This window comes from Pleurodeles waltl, chromosome 5 (genome assembly GCF_031143425.1).
Source record: "Pleurodeles waltl isolate 20211129_DDA chromosome 5, aPleWal1.hap1.20221129, whole genome shotgun sequence".
NCBI classification, from domain to species: domain Eukaryota; kingdom Metazoa; phylum Chordata; class Amphibia; order Caudata; family Salamandridae; genus Pleurodeles; species Pleurodeles waltl.
Window position 1 is genome coordinate 748,399,704 of NC_090444.1, and position 22,891 is coordinate 748,422,594.

General features: G+C 44.9%; 1 protein-coding gene across 2 annotated transcripts in view; it reads left to right on the forward strand.

The window, feature by feature from the left end:
* NPHP1 (nephrocystin 1) overlaps nt 1–22,891 on the forward strand; it is a 523,503-nt gene that overhangs the window by 164,342 nt on the left and 336,270 nt on the right. For both annotated transcript variants that reach the window (XM_069234711.1, XM_069234712.1), the window contains exon 7: nt 17,389–17,486. In XM_069234711.1, coding sequence (XP_069090812.1) covers nt 17,389–17,486 — 98 coding nt within the window. The remainder of the gene's footprint in view (nt 1–17,388; nt 17,487–22,891) is intronic.

Genomic DNA, 22,891 nt, shown 5'->3' on the forward strand with positions numbered 1-22,891 from the left:
CCTGGGGTAAGTCAAAGATCATTCTTAGATCTTCAACGGGGAGCATTACAAAGTCCCTATAGAAGGCACCCACTGTGGTGATTCCCGCATCAACCCATTCCTGTAGCCCCCTCCAGTCTCCACTGTGGGGCAGAAAATGTAGGATTCTAAGAGGGAGGTCCGGGGAATATGGGACCTGTGTGGTTGTTTTTCGTAGACAGTGAGCCCAACACTTCTGAATGACCATGAACTCTCTACATCTAGCTTTTGGGGTATGTCTTGTTTACAGCAAGGTTCGCACAAGATCTTCCAATGGTGGGACTGTGGGGGCCATATGTCTGGAAGGGGCCTGCCTACCTGCCATCCACTGTGTGAACACTGTAGTTCAGCCGCCAGATAATAGGACTCAAAGTCCGGGACTGCTAGCCTTCCCTGTGCAGCAGGGTGTTGCAGTGTAGCCAGGGCTACATGGTGGCGTCTAGTTCCCCAGAGGAAAGATGTCATAATGGAATTCAGTTCTCTGAAGAATGATCTGGGTATCCAGAGGGGGAGCATTACAAAGAGGTACAGGAATCTGGGTATATTATAATTTTGAGGATGGCTACATGACCCACCACCGAAAGGGGAAATGTTTTCCAAAATTCTATATACGTTTCCAACTTCCTAGTAGCAAGGCCCAGGTTCCCTTCAAAGGTATCAACATAATTCTGATAGACCTAGACCCACAGGTAAGTTCCCAAATGAGCTGACCAAAGTGTCAGGGTTTGGGGTTTCTTCCACCACTGAAAAAAGGCAAGTTTTTGCCAGTTCACTTTTAGTCCCAAAAGTTCGCCAAAGCTTTCTAGTATTGCTCTGGCCCTGACCAAGTCCTTCCTTGTGTTGCTGAGGAAGAGCAGGAGATCATTAACATAAAGCGTGATCCTCTGGGTGGTGGGGCCTACCCTGAGGCCTCTGTAAACGGTACCAGAATGCACCCTTTGCGTAAGGGGCTCCGGGGGGGATCGCAAATAGTAGAGGCAAGATTGGACACCTTTGTCGGATGCCCCTCTCAACATCGTGGCTGTCTGAGATTAGTCTCCCCATACGGACCCTAGCTACCGGTTCAGTGTAGAGGAACTAGGTCCAGTCAACTAAGGACCTGCCCAACCCCATCGGGAGCATGACAGTGTGTAGGTAATACCATTTAAGGCTATAAAAGGCCTTTTCAGTCTCAGTGGCCAAGATTGCAGCACGCTCCTTATCATAGGTGGTGGCCCCAAGAGTCATCATCAGTCACAATATAATTGCCGTATTCCATCCAGGTACAAAGCCCGCTTGATCCGGGTGAATTAGCTTGTTAATGAGTGGGAGTAATCTTTGGCTAATATTTTACTTAGGATCTTATAATTAACTTTTAACATGGACAGCATCCGGTAGGCTTTAAAACCTATTGTTGACATCCCTGGTTTTAGGAGGAGCACAACTAGTGCCTCCTTGGTAGTTCATGACAATCTCCCTGTCTCTTAAGCTGTCTTATATAGATCGACCAGCTTTGGCACTAATTCCGCTACATAAGTGACATAGACTTCTGTCGACAGTCCGTCGGAATCTGTGACCGAGCCCCTCGCTAGGCTTTTAATTGCCCCTCGTATATCTTACAATTTAATATCCGCTCCTAATTTGTCAGCGTCTTCGTGGGATAACCAGGGGAGGCCTATTCCTGAAATATAGTTGTGGAGGTCTGAGAAAACATGGTGCGCTAGTACTGGTGTATAGGCCTCGGTAGTGGTGGATAAAGCAATCACTGATATGAGGCTGAGACTACAGTAGAGCTCCTTCACTGGAGATGAGCTCCACTATGAGCGAGCCTCTCTTGGTAGGGTTGTGAGCCACACTAATAGGTGGCCAGAAGGGGCCGCACTCCGCATGGGATCTCTCGATGTATGCGTGCTAGTTGTATGAGCGGAGTCTCTTGGCATGTGTCACAACCCTCACTTTGGCCTCGAGTAGCACTAAATGGGATTCTGGGTGGGCTAGTTCTGCCTCCCTAAGTGTCTGCTTAGCATCCGTTAGTTCACGGAGCAGTGTTCCGAGGATACCGATCGACTTGGCCATACAGTCGCCTCAGATCACCATCTTGAACACATCCCACTCTACCAGCGGGGAGGAGGCAGTTCCAGTGTTTGTGACAAAGTAATCTTGTATTTGCGCACAAATGGGCTCTAAGAATTGTGGGTCTTCAAGAGCTTCAGGCTTGAGTTGCAAGGTGGGGATCTTGGGGGACGGTATATCCCCGATGAGGTGTAAAAGGATCGGATTATGATTAGATATCGTGCATATCAAATATTCTTGATTGTAGACTCTGAGATGCACATCCGCCGTGCTTAGGAATGTTTTGAGGCACATGTGTAATTCATATAGAGGGGAGGAAAAAAGAGTAATCCCCTTTTCGGGGGTTTCTAGCGCACCAGGAGTCTGAGGTTCCAGTTCTGTTGGCATTGTGAAAATGCACGTGCAGGGCAACATATAGGAGTGTCCTGAAGTGGGAGGTCGGAGCGGTCAGGTGTAGGGTCACCTAGGCAGTTAAAGTCACTACCCGCAATGACCGTTTAGGTCAAATAAGGGGATAGTCGTGCTGTTATGTTTGTTAGGAATGCTGATTGATCCATATTCGGGCCATATATGTTCACGAAGCGGATATCCCTTCCATCCAGTCTGCCATGCCATGCAATGAACAGAAGCATCCCTCTGGGTCAAATGCCAAGTGTATGGTTGGAATGGAACTGCAGCTCGGACCCAGATCAATCCGTGACCAGCATAAACAGAAAAAGGGGTATAGAAAAGCTGTCCCCTCCAGCTCCGTTGGAGTGCCTTCCCCTCCTTGGCCATGAAGTGGGTCTCTTGGAGAAACGTAATATGTGTGCCACATCGAACCAGGTATGAGAACACTTTATATCTTTTGGCCATAGTATGTATACCTCTTAAATTCCAGGATATTAAGTTATAAGATGTTTGGACCACCATGGAAATTTGGTGTCTATTGAGGGTTCTACCCGGAGGTATGTCACTTGCACTCTAGGGATTGCGGAGGTACCACTGCACAATGATATTATTGTGGGCACAATGATATTAGGAGTAGTTTCCAACTTGGGAAGGCCCACTTTATGGGACAAAAACTAATAACGTAAAGCCTATCCCAACACTCCCGGACTGGAGATAAACCCATTCCTGTTGAAACCATTCATGCAATTTTAACTTTTCTGCCAGAGTCTTGGGGATGGGGGGGATTGAGCAGTCAATTCCCAGGTCCGGGCCGCCCAGTTCCCCTTGGACTGATATAAGGTATACAGTTTCTCTTCATTTTAGTTGTCATCACTGTTTCCGTCAGCCCTCTTTGAGCACAGTTACATCACAGCAGAGCCGACTTCGCCCAACCCCTCTTCGGCCGCCACCTGGGAGAGCTATGCTGGATTAGTTCATCTGCCATTCTAGGCGTCACCTCCAGTGCGACAACACTCAGCGTGACCGATACGGAGGAGGTAGGATCTGAATCAATGTCCTCTCTGTCCGGCCCCTGAAACGGGGAGGTCCTTCCGGAGCCCGTGCTGCTCATTGAAGCCACAGCCTCACCACTCTGCCTTTCCTGACGTTTCTCCTTAGGTCATGGAGCGCTGTGGAAATTTCACGCAGTGCCAGGTTCGCGCTGTGACTTGCGTTTTCCGGGTCTTGGACCTGGGCTTTCTGCGGGGCCAGGAGCTGGGTTACAGGTTGATCCAGGCCCAGGCGTCCTCCGCCGACTGAAAAAGGTTTGCGCCTTCCAGAGTGACTACTCACAGCCTGGCTGGAAATTGCATTTAGTAGGATAGTCCCAACTCCTGCAGATTCTTAATGGCCTCTAGAAACAAGGCTCTTTGGCATTGCACTTAGTGGGAAAAGTCGAGAAAGATCATTACTTTGGTGTTATCCACAGTTAGTGTCCCTCTTACACTTGTCTATTTCAGAAGGTGATCACAATCTTAGTAATAGAGTAATCTAAGTGCTGTGGGGCACAAAGGGGCAACCAGGGGGGGGGGCGGCCTAGCTGGCAATCTATGGGCACCCTCCGTAACGAAGAAAAGGGGACAACCCTTCAGGGGCCACATCTTCACGGAAACATCGCTCTAGGAATGTCATCATGTCTGGCCCCTCAGCACAATGTTCTGGCAACTGCTTGGGTAGCAGGGTATTACTGACATATTGTGTTTGGTATAATGATGATGTGTAGAATACAGTTTATTTTCATATAACTTGGTGTTGTGTTTCCTTTATGGTGGGGATAGTGCGTCACGGTTGTTGTGCAAACGCCTTGCACATTGTCTCTGGGATAGGCATGACTGCTCATGCCAAGCTACCAAGGGAATGAGCAGGGGTTATATTGGGTGCGTAACTCCCTCGCCCTGACTTGAGTGGGTGAGGTCTTCCTGGCTTAGGTGTATACCCTAGCTAACCAGAAACCCCATTTCTAAAACTTCATAAGAAAGTGCACTAAAATAACTTCTGAATTAATAAAATTAAATACAAATAATATTGGTGAAATATGACACCATAATGATATAAATTTTGTCCATAATATAAATTAACCATCCCCTTCACATACATAATCGGACATCCATACAGACTTCTTCTGGATCCTTTTGTCTTCCTAGTTTACCTCTACTCTGTTACCCTACCACCTTTCCTCTTCATTAGCCTGATTATTGATACTCTCCCTCACATTGTTATCCATGTCCTCCTTCGCTTGTGTATTTCCATCAGGGCTCACATTGCTTTCTCTATCCTCCTGATCTTGTACCCTTTTCTCACATTGTAAATCCAAATCAACATCAAACTTTACAGCATTCTCCAAAACCTTTATTACTTCAAGGGGTCCTGGAAATTGTCTTTCCCCCTTTTTTTTTTTTAACTCTTCATCATTTTTCTCACCTTAACCCACATTCCTACAGTAACTTTAGGATCACTAGTTGAACCTTTTCTTTAGTTTGTAGCACTTATGGGTGTTCTCAACTTTGTGTCTCAATACACTCATATTTACATTACAAGTTTTAGATTTCACAAGCCATGCATGATTCCTTTTGGTCCTGGGAGTCTTGCCTCTCGTAAATTCAAAAGGGGTACATCCAGTCATGTCATTGACTGTAGTTGTATGCATCCACACAGTCTTGTATATTTGTAACTCTCACTCATCATTGTTGCTTTCAGCTATCTGGATAGTCCCCTTAAGCAACTCAAATCTCTCATTCTGTTGCCTCTAGGATTGTAAAGTGATGTAGTGGGGTGTTTAATGCCTACCCTCTTGAAGTAAACTCCTTTCCTTACCAGACACAAATTGTACTTCACTATCAGTAATAATTTGAAGTGGTAAACCCTTCTGTGTGAACACTTGGTCGAGAAAGCTTACCACCGCATCAAAGGGGGCTTGGCTGCGCCGGCGACCATGATGGCCGCACAGTGTTAAAGCTCTGTTGGGTCTGGCCCCCTAATCTGCGACTCAATGTGTTTTATGGTCGCCGGTGCCAGTGAAAATGAGTGGCACTGACTGGTGCAGACCCTGCGCCCCACCTCATTGTGATGACAGACCGGTGCCATTTGCAGCACCCCAGGGAGGTAGGAGACTCCTGCGGCAGCTCGTCTGTGCACGGATTGCACTCTCCAATGGTGCGATTCTCCAGGGCCTACTCAGGCCTACTCATCTGGTGCAGCCACCTGGGTGGTCTGGGCCCGTGCGTGCTCCTGCAGTGCCGGATGGTGAGGAGAGGTGGCGAGATCCCGCACCCATCCTAGCCTGTGTGCACTAATGCATTACCCAAAGCCCAGCTTCCATGTTGACACACGGCTGCCTGGGTGCCTGACTACCCCATAGGTGCTTTTCTGCGTTAGGCTGCTGTAGTACTGTTCTCTGCAGCGGCATACCTGCTCATCGTACAACTCCAGAGTTGCGACCTACTTTTCATCACTTGTGATATGCATGCATCCTGAAACTGGCATAACATACTGAGTGGACACTCATTAAGCAGGCTGCTTGGAGCCATGTGACTGTACTGGTGCTGCAATCCGTGGTGACTGGTGTGGTGTGCGTTGCGGTGCCTCCTTTGACTCCACGCAAATGGCCTTGTAAGGCAGCCATTGTCCTTACCGCTGAATTGCCTGCATACTGCCCTCCGGTTGGCTCTCTCCCCTCCTGCCAAAGATGGGTCATGGGGATCCCAAACAACGGAAACTACCATTTGAAAAACATAAGCAGACACCTGCGCAGGAGGCACCCTTATCGCCAGAGATTGGGCCACTGGGAGGGATGAACTGGACCACTCTGTGACTGCCTCCACCATCATGACGGAGCTCCATGCAGGTTTCAGGGCTATTGATTTCCGCTTTGACACCATTGCTGGTTGCCATGATCACGTGGGGGAACACCTGGACAGGTTGGAGCACGCAGAGGACTAGATATCACAAGTTGAAGACCACAGTGCCAAAATGGGCGTTGCTGAGACGACTGTCACAGGCCGCATGGATCACTTATTCGAGGGCCTACTCACAGAGTTGTTTGATTGCAGTAATTTCACTTACACGTTTGCGGTGGAATGCGCTCACAGGTCCCTTGCCTCTCGTCCAGTACCTGGTCCTTTGCCACAACCGATCATCATGCGCCCCTTGAATTATAGGGACTGTGACATGACAGTTAGGCTAGCCAGGGGAAGGGACCCTTTCAGTACCAGGGAGCAACAATCGCCATCTATCTGACTTCACCGTGGCAGTGCAGGAGGCCAGGCAAAAGTTCCAGGATGCAAAGAATGCCCTCCGCAACTAGGCCTCCGATACACCTTGCTTTACCTCCTAGGTTTCAAACGGACTTTAAAGGCAAGCCGCGAATACTTGACAAACCTGCAGAGGTGCTAGACTTCTGCAAATCATTCTCTAAAGACATACCTCCAACAGCTTGTTTCTCACCAAGACATTCCCAGCAAAACACCCCGGAGGCATCCAACGTGGACCTATTCCCACTGGACTAGCCTGTGTTGTCTATGGGGGTTTGGCTATTTGAAAGGTTGTTCGCTGCCTCAGGATCTGCTATCTGGATGATGACGCCTGCATCAGTCCTTGGATTTGTCCGAATTGCTTAGCCAAGAGATGCTTAATATAGACACCTTGTTTCTTTAACACTTGCTTGACTGTTCTCTTCTGCAGTGGGGGCTACCCGCAGTTGCATTGCCACCCCTCCATGGTTGACACCAAACCACACACAGTAGGGTTGTTATGTTTCTGTTGTGAGTTTAGGGACTCACTGGGCACTTTCTTGCCGGGTGTGGTTGGGGGGTGCGGAAAGTTTGCAGACGTCATGATTTATCAGTGGTTTATATGTTTTTTTATTATGTTCATGTCCATCCATGCAAGACACATATGTCAGTTTCTTTTGTGAACAGATAACTGAATCTACCTATAGGCAGAGGTTGATTTTAGTCGTAACCTCTATGTCTTGGAATATCAGGGGTTTTAACAATCCCCGAAAAGGGAAGCAGGTCTTGCAGTTTTTAAATAGACATGGAGCACAGGTGGTGTCTCTATAGGAGAATCACCTCTCACCTCCTTCCAACTATGCCTTCGCTAAACACTTGGTCCACATTGCTATTTCTCAAGTTATAGCTCCTACTCACGTGGGGTTTGCATACTTATACATAAAAACATATCTTTACACCCTCACTACACATTACTAGATAACCAGGGCAAGTACATCCTGGTGGCGGGTACCCTAGCGGGTTACAAGCTTATATTACTCAACATCTACGCCCCAAATGTAGTTACACATGATTTCTTTTGGATGCTTTAGTCACACATTGACAGGGAAGCTGTGGAACATTTGATACTTGGCGGGGATTTCAATATGCTTCAAGAACATTACCTTGACACCACTGCCCCTCAACCTATGGGTGAAAAAAACGCTCATTGCATGTTTTACAAGATCTGTGAGACACTAACTCAATACCCCTCTACTGTGCTGCCATACACATTTAATTCTGCCCAGCATGATACTTGGTAACACATGGACTTTCATTGTTAGCTACACTGCCTTGGCTTGGTTCTGTTACCCACCTGCCACGCACACTATCTGACCACTCTCAGTTCTGACTCAAGCTATTTGTCCCATTTACGGGGTACTTGGGGCACCCCTGGCGGTTCCCTGTTCTGGTGCTGCAGGACAAGATGTATGGCTCTGAATTGCGCTCTGCGATCATAGAATATTTTGCTATCAACATAGTCACAGTTACTTCTTACTGTGGGATTCCTTCAAGGCATACATCAGAGGAATTTGCATTTTCAAACGTTGGGTGTCTTTAAAGATATTTATCAGGGCATCGCTCGAGTCAAGGCAGCTTTTCCAGGCCTAGATTAGAAGACATGTGGCATTCTGCAGGGCAACGCCTACACAAACGTGCCTCCTTAATGGAAGAGTTTAGGGACTTGGCTGAATGAGAGGTACAGTTGTTGGGCAAGTATGCCAGATCACACCACGATAACGAGGGTGAAAATCCAGACCGATGCTTAGCATGCCTTGTTAGGCCATCTATATCAACCTCATACATACCTGAATTGCAAAAAAACGGTTGGGTCCATTGCCTCCACTACTGAAGAAGTGCAGGCGAGGCTCCTCCTGTACACAACTCTACTCTACCCGCATGGATGGCTGCTCCTCTGAAATGACACAGTACCTCGAGGTGGTGGCCATGGTGTGGCTCAGTGCTGCACAGCAACAGTATCTCAGTGAGCCCTTTACCGTAGATAAGATCATACTGGCTATTGACTCCCTAGATGGCTCCAAGGTGCCCAGATCTGACGGCTTCACCGTGATAGTCTGTAAAACATACAAGCATATTATACTAGCCTCGTTATTAGACATGTACATGGAGGCGCTAGACTGCGGCGTGCTCCCATCCGCGATTCAGGGGTCCGTAATCACTTTGTTATTAAAGCCTGGCAAAGATCCTACATTATGTGGCTCATACAGCCCACTGTCGCTATTGAACTTTGACAATAAAATCCTGGCTAATCTCATGGCCAACCGCCTGTCCCTTCTGATGGACCAAATCATTTCATCGGCTCAATCTGGTTTTGTCCCACACCGATCCACATCACTTAACCTATGCATGGTGTTTGTGGCCCTTCATAGGGGGTACCTACTGGCCTTGCTGCAGTGGCCATCCTGGATGCAGAGAAGGTCTTCCGTTCTTTAGAATGGTCTTTCTTGGAAGCGACCCTTCGCAAACTCAGTATCCAGCGTGGTTTCACTTCCCTCATTATGCTCCTTTATTCTTCACCAATGGTGTAAATTAGTGTTCATGTAACCCTTACACCTGGTTCCCCATCTCTAGAGGGTCCAGACAGGGTTGCCCCCTATCATCCCTGCTTTTCATTATTGCCATGGACCCACTTATACAACACTTGCAGGAGAAACATTTACATAGGGGCTTGCAGTTCTGATCCGGCCCACTGCTAATCTCCCGCTATGCGGATGATGTTGTACTGTTCCTTAGACTGCTGATAACCTGGCCCTGGTGCTGCAGAAGATTTGCCGATTTGGTGGTTTTTCCGGGTTGTATATAAACTGGAGTAAATCAGAACTGTTTCCTCCCTCAGGAACGGCTACTCCTGTGGACTGCGAGTTCCCCCTCTTCTGGTGTAGTGACCAAGTTAAATATCTGGGTATATACATCCATCATGGCAGGGAACAGATAATCAGACTAAATTACAGACCTGCCATTGATAAGCTGAACATGCAGATCGACTTGTGGATACGCCTCCCCCTGTCCGTGGCGGGACATATTGCCATTCTCAAGACACAGTTTTTATACTTATTTGTAATTATTCTAATCCTTTTGACTAATTTTTTCTTTGTGACACCTCGGAGTTCATTGTTGCGCCTCGTATGGAAGGGGAAACACCCATGAATCCATTGGGAGATACTGGCGCTCCCGTATAAGCGCAGGGGATTCCTCATTTTCAGCTTTAATATTTAATATTTGGCTGCGCAATGCCACTATGCATAATATTGGTACGATATGGATGCCCACCTGCCATACCGTGTACTAGAGAGGGACTTAGCTGCTTCAACCCCCCCTTTGTACACTTCTCCCGTCTGGAATACCCATGGACACATCAGGCATACAGGCGCTTGGTACAACCAGCTAGGCCTGACGTAGGTTGGCACGCCTCCTGGCATGTCGCCTCCTATACTCCCCAGCAATTCCTTTGGGAGGTAACCCTTAGCTTGCGCTGAAGCAGGAGAAGCTGGTTAAACGCATACATTCCTGTTAAAATCTGCATTCCATGGGTGACTTTTTTCCTGACAACCATGTTTTTTCACTAACAGAAGATGCCCGATTCACCTCTACCACACACATGGATTATTTCATAGTCTGCTGTCTTCAGAGTGCACTGCCTGCCCTCTTACCCATTGGCACCAGATGACTTCCCACCCTTCACATTGATCATTACAGCAGGTATGGGAATCGGCATAATATCCAAACTATACAGCACATGTTGCAACCTCTTTCTGATTCACAATCAGAAAGTTTGAGGGGCGTCAGAGAAAAAGCTGGAATACCTTCTGCTGGATAAGGTATGGCATTTTGCACCCAAACACGCGCAGTAGCCCTCGATCACCAACACAAACAAATATATTATACATTTTTCCATGGAGCTTATATGACACCTACCGCTATTGTCAAACTGGATCTGGCATGCTCCTCTGCTTGCCCCAAATGTAAATTACCTAGTGCAGATTTTGCCCATATGATAGTGGCATTCTGGGGCAGCATATTTGACATTTATGCTGGGCACCCCTATTGCTCCTGATCCCCTGGTGGTATTTTTGGGCCATGTTGAGTGCATTACTAAATCCCTAAGGCGCTTCGCAGCTATCGCCCTGCTGATAGCCCGAAGAGAGATAGCATTACATTTGGACCCCAAAGTTCCGCCTACAACGAAAGCCTGGCTGCAGAGCTTCATATATTGTGACACAACCAGTGTGGTATGTGCATCCCTGCAACACCCCACATCCCGCCCGAAAGATATTTGGCAGCCGTTAAGAGACTACCTTTTGACCCTGGATGACCCTGAGCTAGATAGTACCCATTGAGATATTCCCCCCACAGTCAAGTCTCCTCTCTGACCCCGATGCAGACGCCCCTTGTTCTCGATAATCAAATACTTCCTTATACTGATAATGTATGCCACCCTCTGCATTCACTGTACTCAGTTATTACCACTACAATTATTTGTGTATTATGAGAGGAATATGCCCCCAGGAGGCTATCAGTGGCACATACTGTTTCAATGTCATTAGCCTCAACATTACAATCTACATACCTCAGTGGTAAACGAGAAAGACAATCCACCAAAATGTTATTTTTACCAGGAACATACTATGGGCCAGATTTACAACGCCTTAGAGCCACCCTGCGTCACATTAGCATCCTTTTTTTTTTTTTTAACGCTAATGTGGCTCACGAGGCAAAAATCACAGCACTATATTTACGAATGCATGCATTGCACCACTTTGCACCCCCTTCTTCCACATTATGCATGCGCCAGGCATAATGTATGCAAGCAGGGCACTCCGGCATTAGAAGGCCCACAAAAAAGGCACAATCAAATCTAAAAGATTTCATTTTGCCATTTTTTGGCGTATTGTTTAATGCCTGGTCAAGCAGGCTTTAAAAGGACACACCCATTGAAATCAATGGGCCTCCTGGCACTTTGGTCCACTAGCGTCATTTAACCTTGGGCCTTTTATCAAAGAGTTTCTGCATCAACCTTTGGGAAACTGCAACAGCTGATGCAAATCCAAAAGGCATCCTCTTACACTAATAGCACTCCATGGGAGTTACAAAAGCTGTGTAGCTCTTACAATTTTCCTGCAAAGAAATCTGGTGGAGGCTGCAGAACGATCTATAGTAGAGAATAACCCAGCATTCTTCACAAGGGCCAACATCTCTGAAATTTTTGTCAGGGACACCAGTCAACCAGGATATTATTGTTTAAATGATGTCAATAAATGTATAACCTAATTTTCCCATTACTGTGTCCGGCCGCCACAATAGGAGAAATCCACTCAGATTACTCAGTTTTTTTTCAATGATATCATCCCTTATCAGTTTCTTGAGTTCTTTTTCTTCCTTCATTTTTCAAGATATAGTTTTCTGTAGTTTTAAACATTTTAATTCTTACGGCACTCGGCCGTTTCATGGACTGCACCTTGGACTTACCATGGCCCTTCATTTCGAAATTACTTTCTAAACGTGTCGACACCTTGTATTGGGACACGCTTAATTACCAGCCTTATTACAGTGTTAGATGTGCAACCAACATCGTAACTTGGATATTTCCATTTTCTGTACAACTATACCTACGTTTTAGCCTTGAAAAAGTCACCTGTGTGATGAAACACGTGTTGGCTTTTTTTTGATGGACGTTCCCTCTTAATGAAGCAAACTGCGTTTCCAATAAAAGAGACTTTCTACTAAGAATTTGGGTTACTTGCATGCCTTTCTCTGCTCTCTCTGAACTCAACATACTTTGGATGCTACTACTTATATGTTACTGTTGTTTACAGTGTGCGCTGTGGTCCTTATTGTTTATTGTTATTTGTGTATTGCCATAAACATTTCCTGTGCTTATGGGTAGTAGGGCAGCTGACCACTTGCACCATTCATAAATTGTAATCTTTTCTTGCATATATTACTGTTTGTACTCCCTGGAAGTGCGGCATTCTACACCCTTACTACCCTGCTATCTTGGTCCTAGACCTCTGAGATATGACCAACCACTCGGCGCTGGACAAGTTTTTCTAATCTTGCACAATTATTACAACTTTTCACTCATTTCCACTTGAACTACTATGGCACTTTTACTGGACAACTCTGCCTTCCTGACAATCACTAGGATAAGTTGCAATTCTGCATCCCCATTGACCCTCAATCTTTCTTCTGTAGCTGGATCTTTAACATGCATCACTACTGGATCCCTGATTAAATCTTTTTGCAAAACCCCAAACCTTCTGTCTAGGGCCAAGGATCTAAGGGCAGTTACATACACATCAGTAGGTTCATTAGATTCCTGTTTTCTCTGAAATAGCGTGACCCTCACAACGCCAATGCATAATTTAGGAGAAAAGTTGCTATCAAAATCAGCAAACAAACATTCTAAAACATTTGTGATACCATCTCCACCAACCTCCCTTGTCATTTGTTCAAACGCTTTTAACCCCCTTGGCCAGTTTAGTGTAGAAAAATCCTTTTTCTTTGTTCTGACGACAATTTCCCTTGCTCATCACTGGTGGCTATGTAGTTTAAAAATACGCTTTGCACTCCACCCACGTCATGCACGGCGTGCCCCCAGCAGACCAAAAAGATTGTGGAGGAAAGAAGGAAAAATTCTGCGCAATCATGTTCAAAGGTTAGGACGGAGATATAAGGGACTGGTTCACTGTATAATCACTAATACAGTGTCCTTTTTTCACCCAAAAGAAAATTCGTCTGAAATACCACTAGGGATTAATTCACTGCGAAGTATAAAAATACAGTGACCTTTCTTCTCCCCAGTAACATGTCACAAACAACAATAGATCATAAAAGATGAAAATATTACCACCAAAATATGTAATTCGAATAATCTCAATAAAATTATGTGGTCGTAGAACTGTCAATTCCGTAGAATAAACTCAACACATGACTTAAGTCCAAAATGCAACAATATAAAAGTGCCTTGCTAAATTTGTATAGTGTATGAATTAACACCTCTCCGACTGTTCCCAAAATACATCCTGTAGTGTATCCTGAATGAGGTTACATTTCTGGAATAGAGGTACTGCCACAAAGATGGCAGCACATAGTGTAGCGTAAGCTATCCCGAGTTACAATGCAGGAAAGAACATTGCTTCTTCATCGCACCGTGGGGCATCCAGTTTCAAGGCTTCGAAACAATTAATCTGTGAAATCCAGTGCTGGGGAACAAAATGAGAAAATCTGTGTAAGTTTCAGTATGTGATACTCAGTGCCATAGGTCATCGTCGCCACTTGTAAGTTAGCGCACCAGTCAAATGAAGCTGAAAGCTTATGTTTATTCTGAATTTCTGAGCACCACATAAACATACATCTTCTCTGCAATCTACTTCTCAGCAACTGACCCGGCACCAACTTCTACATTTCATTCTGGAATTGAGAGCTTGCACCTTGACAGCACAGTTTATTTAAAGTACTAACACAACACAAGCTCACTTTTGTCTCCCAAGTTAGGTGCACTGTTTCCGCATGTTTCAATATTATCTCATCGTTAAAGGAAGTCTTCTTGTGCTTTCCCATTGGCTCATGCAAAGAGGTGGTATAGTCCTGGTGTCCTCTCTATTAGATTACTGTAATTCGCCCTTCTTCAATATCAATCAAAGCTGTTTTAATAAGCTTCAGGGGTGCAAAATGCAGTCGTGCAGCTGATCCTCAATATCCCCAAATATTAGCCGAGCTTAATAAATTGCGCTGGCGTTCGGTAAGGATGAGAATTGTGTTTAGGGTCCTTTGTTTGAAGCACAAGTCACTACAATACCTCAACCCTAATCTCGTTAGAGCTAAGTTTCAATGGTATGTACCATGGAGGGATCAGCCACGGCACGTCCTTTAGGGTGGAGGAGCCACGCCCCCCCACCTTTTGCCACTCATGAAGAGTGGCTGTCAGGCTGAGCAAAGGTCAGCCAGACACCCTCTACATGTTCAGATCAGGCAGCCAGGAGCGAGACATGCATGATTTGCGCAGACTCCTGGCTGCCTGAGCTGAACTTTGCTGGGCTGAAGAGATCACAGCTCCTATGGGTGTGACCGCCTCGGCTCAGCAAAGGTGCGTCGAGGCCCTCCCCCTCGATGACAAGGGGAAGCGTCACCCATTGACTTCGACCTGGGCGCTTCAGGTTTAAGCCCTGAAGCGCCCAGGGCGAGTGTCAATCAGTGACACCTCGTCACAGACTGGGGAGGGGTCAGAAGTGTCACTGACCCCACCCCACTCTATGACGAAGTTGGGACTGCTGCCTTCCCTCACTAAGGTCCTAAGGTCAGCCAGTGAGGAAAGGCAGCAGTCCCAACACTCCTAGGACCTCTGAGCTAAGGTGTGTGTGTTTTTTTCAAATGAATGTTTGGTGCGTGCTTGTATGTTTGAGTGTTGGTGAGTGTTGTGAATGGATGCGCGTGTGTGTGTGTGTGTGAATGAATGAGTGTGAGTGTGCTTCCCGTCCGCCCCCTCCCTCCTAAAATTACCGTCCGCCACTGGGAGGGATCTGCGCTGGCCAGGAGTAAATCTGTGGTTGTGCCTAGAATTAGACGAACTATATGGGTTGGCAGATCTTTGTTGTATGCTACAGCTGAACTCTGGAACAATCTGCCATGTCACGTTACTTTGATAGAAAACCATCTGTTATTTAGGAGAAGCCTTAAAACTTGGCTTTGCAATCTTTAATGCTGCTCTGTTCACTCGGGTCTTCTGTTATACTTTCCATGTTTGGGTCTTCAGTGTTAATTGCCTTGACACGTTTGGGTAATTGGGGACTCTATAAATTATTTTCATTCATTCATTTGATGGCAAATATTTACTTTTACCTTATTAAATTGTGATAACATTATGTTTTATGTCTATTGTGACAAAAAGACAATAAAAACAAAACTGCATTTTATGTTTGCAATATTAATTTGTTTGGTACTATGTGATGATACAAACACAAAGATGTTTATATTATAGAACTTGCTTCTTATTTTATCAACCACAGAATGATGAAAGCTTAGTCAGATCCTCTGGGATGTTAACCTGTGACCAGGAGAAGGACATGAACGTTCTTAGCTGTATTACAGCTCTCCTTACTTTCCAAAAAAGAATGAACTCATGGATCAGAACTGTTCTGCTTTCTGCTATTCCCTGAGCTTTAACTGCTCTAATTTGTGGGAAGATTGTGGGAAGATTGCACTGTTGCTGACCCTTACGTACTTGAAGCTTGCACTTCTTCTGCCTTTTCCATACTTGATCTGTGTAGGTGAAATGCTTACATTGCTGCTTGCTGAATCTGTTCTTTACATCATGGAAACATGCATTGCTGCTGTCCATGTGGACCCTCCTCTAGGCATCTTACTGAAGTCTGAGACTGTCCCAAATCCAAAACTATTGTTTTCTTTCTGCCTCTGAGATCCAAAGACTCAGGGCCTCATTACGAGTTTGGTGGTCCGTGGACTGCCATGTTGGTGTCGACAGTCTGACTGCCATATTACAAGTTTGGCTATAGGACCCCCAAAAGACTGTTAGTGGACCGCCAGCCACCCAGCATACTGTCAGTCAGTATGGTGGGAACCACAGCGGTCCTTCAACGCAGCGATCAATGTTAGAGATCCCGGCATGGGAACCGCCATGGCTATTACGACCTGCGGGACCGCCAAGTTTTAATTGAAAATCCCACCGCCATGGAAAGCTTGGCAGTCTGGCAGGTAAGGGCCCCCAAAACGGGCATCCAACGGGGTACTGCCGCATGGAGAGGGATACGGGGGGCCCACAAAAAATTAGGGTTTGGGGGTGCATTGTGTCCCATGCTTGGCATGGTGCATGGGAAACAGGCTGCCCATCGTGCTGACAGGTAGGAGAGCATGGCCGGCAGTAGCTCCATTCTACTGCCCCATGCCTCTGTCCACCAGTCACTCCAGCCTCATGTAGAACTCATAATAAAGTGGTCCTAGGACCTTCGGCCAGGTGCTGTTGGAAGGACGGCCACCAGGGCGGTCCGACGGTCAGATCAGATCGCCAAACTTATAATGAGGCCCTCAGTTTACACACCTTGAATAACTAAATGTGTAAGCTTTAGAGGAAGTCTGTAGTATCTTGCAGGTGGGTGTGATGTAGAACCAGTAGAATATTCTTCGGCTTGCCATTCTCACGCCACTGGAAAACCTATTGCTGCAAGTAAAGAAACTGGAGAACTGTCATACTGGATATTACGTTTAAAGCGTTGTTTCATGGCTGCTGGTTGCCTTCAATAAATTTACCTTCACAACCCCCTTCCTCCTATGCTTCCGAAGATGACTCCTTATCTGCTTGAAACCACACAATTTTTTTTTTTAACAACATGCACTTATTATAGATAAATAATTGAATTAGGAATTATGATATATTTTGTTTATAAATAATTATGAGATCTTAATTTAATTTGCAAAGTACTTACACCAATGGGATCATTTCGCATTAGTATTAAGCTGGGGATGACCTGACAGGTCCTAGTGAGAGCTTAATTAATGTTAGAGTGAAATTTGGCTAGTGGCGTTTTTGATGTTTAAACTGTTACTCATGTGCATCATTACATAATGATTTATTTCAAATCTATAGGTTTTCAGAGAACAAGGATTAAACAGAGAGTCAAGTGAAGGTGAAGAAAATGAGGGTGAAGATGATGAAACCACTGATGAGGCAAATCAAAATCAGAGGTACAGTGGAAAGGCTAAAAGAGATACTCAACCCTTGTAAGAACACACACACAAGATGGCATACTTATAATTATGAGGACCGGCCAGTGACCGTAATGAAGTGTGTATTTACTAGTCTAACTACATGCGCGCTTTGATAGTACAGAATGTTATAAAGCGGATGAGCAAATATAACAGCAGCACTTTTAGTTTTTTGATGCACTCGCTCAAAACTACCTAAACACACTACGGGGACCGGTTCTCCTAATGCACCGGTCCTCACAAGGATAGTGTTTGTCTGGAACTGACAGTGTTTTTATATATATATATATATTTACATATATATATATATATATATATATATACACACACACACACACACACACACACACACACTCACTCACTCACTCACTCACTCACTCACTCTCGCTCTCTCTCGCTCTCTCTCTCCCCCTCTCAGAACAACATTTCTAAAAGAATACATTCTAAATAAATACTGCTAAGTAAATCCGAGCATCATAAACATCATATCTACCTGTGCTCCAAAGAGAAATGTCAAAGCAAACAATGATGAAAAGAAAAAAAGTGTAATGAGTTTTTAAAATTATTTGCAACAAATGTATAATTTGCCATCATTGGTTAAAAAATAGGCCATGGTGAGCAATGGTGAGGTGCGACTGCTGCAGTGAATAGGTGTAAAAAAACAGTGTGTGAACACGTACAACCAGATTTAGGCTCTGGCGAATGGTGCTCTGTCAGGTAGAGGACTTTAGCTCCGCCACGCAGACCCAACTGCTGTCTGCCAAATTTAGAGCTCACGTCCAGCCCAGTGGTCAACTTTGTACCTAGAAGGAAACCACAGTTGACCTTTAAAATAATTGACATCACATTGGTTCTTTTCAAGTTATGAAAAGTTTGGTGGGCGGCTGCTGTTAGGTTTCATGGTCGTTCCCCAAACTTATACACTTTTTTTGTTTTTCAGAAACATACTCTCAAACCAGGACCTTGTTTCTGAAAAAAAGACCAGGGACTCCCACACCTTTCCTTCCATGTTGTGGGGGGTATTTATACAGTTTTTTCCTCCCTCATAGCCAGGTTTTACCTGACTATGCTGGACAGAAAAAAAGGACATTAGACCATCCACCCCAAATACGGCGGGCTGTGTAATGCACTTCCACTGTCGGGCCTACTCCATTGGTCCATCGGAGGAAGCTTTACGTTGACAGAGCCAAGGGGGCTCTGGGGACAGAAAGCTTGTGGTCAGTTCATCTCTAAATGAAACGGGGAGACCTAGAGATTAGTGGAGAGGATACAACTGTGTATTCTGTCTGCCAAATTCGAAATTGGGCCCTTAAAATCAATTGTAGTATGGAATTGTCATGTACTGCATATATACATATATAGCTTTCTGTATCTGGTGCACCCTCTTCATGCAGTTCAGGGATTTCCATTGTTCACTTTTTATGACTGTTTAGTTGTGTTTTGTGAGTAGTTATGTTTGGTTGTGTTAGATGAGTTAAATGAGACAAAGATGTTTGTAGAGTGTTAGGTGCTCTTGTGGGTGTGCCAAGGGAATTTAACTTTGTTTTATTGATGTGGGAGCTTGGTTGTCCATTGCTCCGCTTCTGAAAATTGTTTTTAGACAAGCGTTGCTTTGAAGGTATAAAGCTATGATGTGTAAAACTATATTTATATAAAAAGGGATAGTGGTGCATGGTGTGCAGTCGCATGAACACATCAAACACACTATCTTTATTTGTTTTAAATTACATTTTGAATAATTCCCCATCATCGAAGTGGGAGTCCCACAGAACATTACCAAGCAGTAGAATAAAGCACACACAGCCTATAGTGGCTAAAAGACACACATTTGAGTAGCATATCCACATCATTTACAAATAACCAAACTCTAGCCAATGAGGCAACAGCGCACTCTAGAACACTCCCCAGAGAGGCTTCTTACCTCAGATTTTCTACCAATGCGTGTGAAGGGAGTCTCTCTGAGCTCTACTAATTTTTCCTCAGTGTTATGCATCAGAACCCTTTTTTGGTCATCTAAAGGACAACTTTAATCTACCAGCATCTGAATTTCAAAAGTGTCAGTCTTTTAAGAAAGGTCTTTTCCTCCAAAACTCTTAAATATAGGCAAGTGATACATGCTAGGTAAGTATAAAGTATATTGCTGCAGAAACTGAAAACAAAAAAGGTTGTTCTTTCTGAGGAGGAAGGTAGTGAGGATTCTACTCACACTCACGAAAGGTCACGAAAAAGAGAAAAGTCACGTGACCAAGTGTCATCAGAGGCACCTAGGAAGTTCTTAAAGAAGACTCATCATGAGTCTTTAAGAGAGAGGACATCAGAAGAGCATTCTCACAGGGCGAAAAAATAAAAAATCTCCATAATAACTGCGAAATCAGAGCCAACCCCTCCTTCCAATTTGGTATTACAGTTAAAAATTCCTCCTCAGAGCTCTAGATAGGCATTGTCGTCAAACATACCAATGACAACAACCACGTCGACCACAATGACACTGTCAACGACCATCGCAATGACGGCGACTCCGTCGATAAAGACGTCAACGACAAGGACACAGTCAACATACACACCCTCGACAAAAGGCCTGTCGACGAAGACACTGTCTTTGATAGTGAAACCACTGGCAAAACAATCAACACATTTAGTAGCAGAATAGAACTCTCAGCTGTCCATAAACATAACAGCAGGGTCAACAACATCATCGTTGATGGTACCGTCAACGACTAATACAACATTTGCAGAATTTTTGGGTCCAGAGTATACATCCCCAAGTAAAGTATTTCCTCTCCTCCAAGTCACCTACTTGACAAAGATGATTCATTATGATGAGGGCCCATTTGAAGGGCTGTTGGAGTGGCCAACAGCCCTTCTGAGTTAATTGTACGTATGAGGACAAGGATGGGGAAGAGTTTTATGAAGATTACCATGCCTCAAGAGCACAGCAATACATGGAAAGGCTTGCACAGTATGTGGAACACTTCCAGCATTCTAGTGATCCTCCATCCCAAGAAGGCATGGTTCAAGTGCCTCTAGCTTTGGTTCAAGACCTCCCCGGCAATTTGCAGGACTACTGTAAAAGATTCTCAGAATCTACCAATACAACATCCACACTGCAATCCATGTGTCCACCTCACGCCCCCAACTCTGAGAACGGCTTGTCCTATATCTCCTTCTCTTACACCTTGAATGTCTCCATCATCCAATATCACATATCGATATCCTGATGATGATCCAGCCTTCACAGATGACGAAAAAGAGGGATTTGTGATCCCTGACAATCAATCTACTCCCAGTGAATGGGATTATTATTTGATTCCCGCACCAACTCCACCTGCACCACGAACGGTGGACTCTCCACCTGATCAGAGGTTTCCATATTCTCATGTTAAGAGCCACAATAAAGATTTTAGTTGCCTTTGACTATTAAAAAAATCTTCATAGAGCCTTCTAGGAACTCGATTAGAGCAATCCTAATAGTAGGCTACATTTGGGAAGAAGGGACAAAATAACGAAGAACCCTGCAGCACTCTCCGCTATTCTGCCACGGATAGATAAGAACTACAAGGTGCCAGAAAAGTCTCCTACATGTCTAGTTGAGCACCCAAGGCCAGATTCTGTGGGAATACAAGCAGCTCAGCATTGGTCCAAGAATCCTTTGACACCCATATCAACACCACCAGACAGGGAAAAGCAGGTTCCTAAATACTATTGCTAAAAGATTCTCTACTGTCCGTTCAGCCAATTCACTAGCCATTTTTGGCCGGTATGACATGCAAATGTGATTGGACATAGCAACCTATTTAGATCTTTTGCCAGACTATATAAAAGGGGAAGCAAAGAAAATTCTTCAGGAGGATGAAAGAACCGCTTCAGAAATAATAGATTGAGCTATGGCCAACAGGATTCAGGCAATTGGCAGGAGCTGTGGTTCTAAGCTGGCAAGGATGGTTGAAGGCCACGTCGTTCAGGCCTGAAGTACAGAATAAAATTGTAGATACGCCGTATGATGATTTTGGCATTGTTTGGGAAGCATGTTGAGGATGCCTTATAGGCGATCAAGATGGACACAGATACTGCAGGATCCTCCAGTACCATGCAGATAAGGAAAAGAAAGGGGGTTACTGGCATACCAGAATCCACAGTATCAGCCCTTTCAGCTGCAATATCGACCTTCCTATCAACAGCTGTTTAGATCACCACCAGCTTACATGAAGCAAGCAACAAGAAGGAAACAATCCTCGCAGGCAAGAGATGTTGGCAGGAAGCAGAGACATTCTAGTTGTGCTGGGTATGCCCTCTACAGACAACCAACCTTTTGGAGCAAAACTTTCTAACTTTTCCCACCAGTGACGATGGATAACATTGGACGATTGGACATGAGTGTTAGAACTGATCATCTATGGTCAAACTTAGGAATTCAAACAAAGGCCCCAAACACTCCACCAAAGGAAATGGACCACCTCATATCCATCTGTTCCAACAAATAGTTTTCACCATGCTACAAAAAAGAGCAAAAGAGAAAGTACCTCACTCCCAGAAAAGGAATGGGTTTTTATTCCAATTTCTTCTTAAAAAAGAAGACAGGGGAATGGTGACCCATTCTGGATCTGCAGAAGCTTAACAAATACCCGGGGAAACAATCATTTTGCATGGTAATACATAAAGACATCCTGCATCTCCTCAATCATGGAGATTACATGTCAACCTTGGATCTACAGGATGCTTACTTTCATATCCCATTCATCCAAAACATAACAAATTCCTGAGATTCAGGGTAGCCGACACTCACTATCAATTAAAAGTCCTCCCCTTTGGGCTTAAATCAACCCCCTGCATCTTTACAAATTATCTAGCCCTGTGGCAGCTCACCTAAGGCAGAAGGGCCTCCAGGTATTCCCCTACCCGATCATTGAATGATAAAGGCACTGACTGCACATCAAGCATTGAATGCGGCAACAGCTTGTTTGGCATTGGTCAAAGACACAGGTCTTACAATCAATCATCAAAAGTCATTGATTCATCCATCATTAAGGATATCGTTCTTAGGAGCAGTTCTAGATACAACCCAAGACAAGACAAAGCATTCTTATCACAGGAAAGGCAAAAAAGACTTATAATATTAGTGCAAAGGCTATTGAGCGCTTTTGGCATGCCTGTTCAGACAGCTTCTAAGGATGATGTACTCTGCCATTTCACTAGTACCTTTTTCTGTCTCAGAATGAGACCTTTCCAAGCAGAATTGAGCAAGCAATTGGTTAAAAAACAAGGATCATTTGATTACCTGATCCAGATCTCTCCAAACATGGCAACAGCTCTACCTTGGTGGATAAAAGCTGGCAATCTGTCTTTGGGACTAGCATTCCTAATCCAGATACCCACATATGGAATCA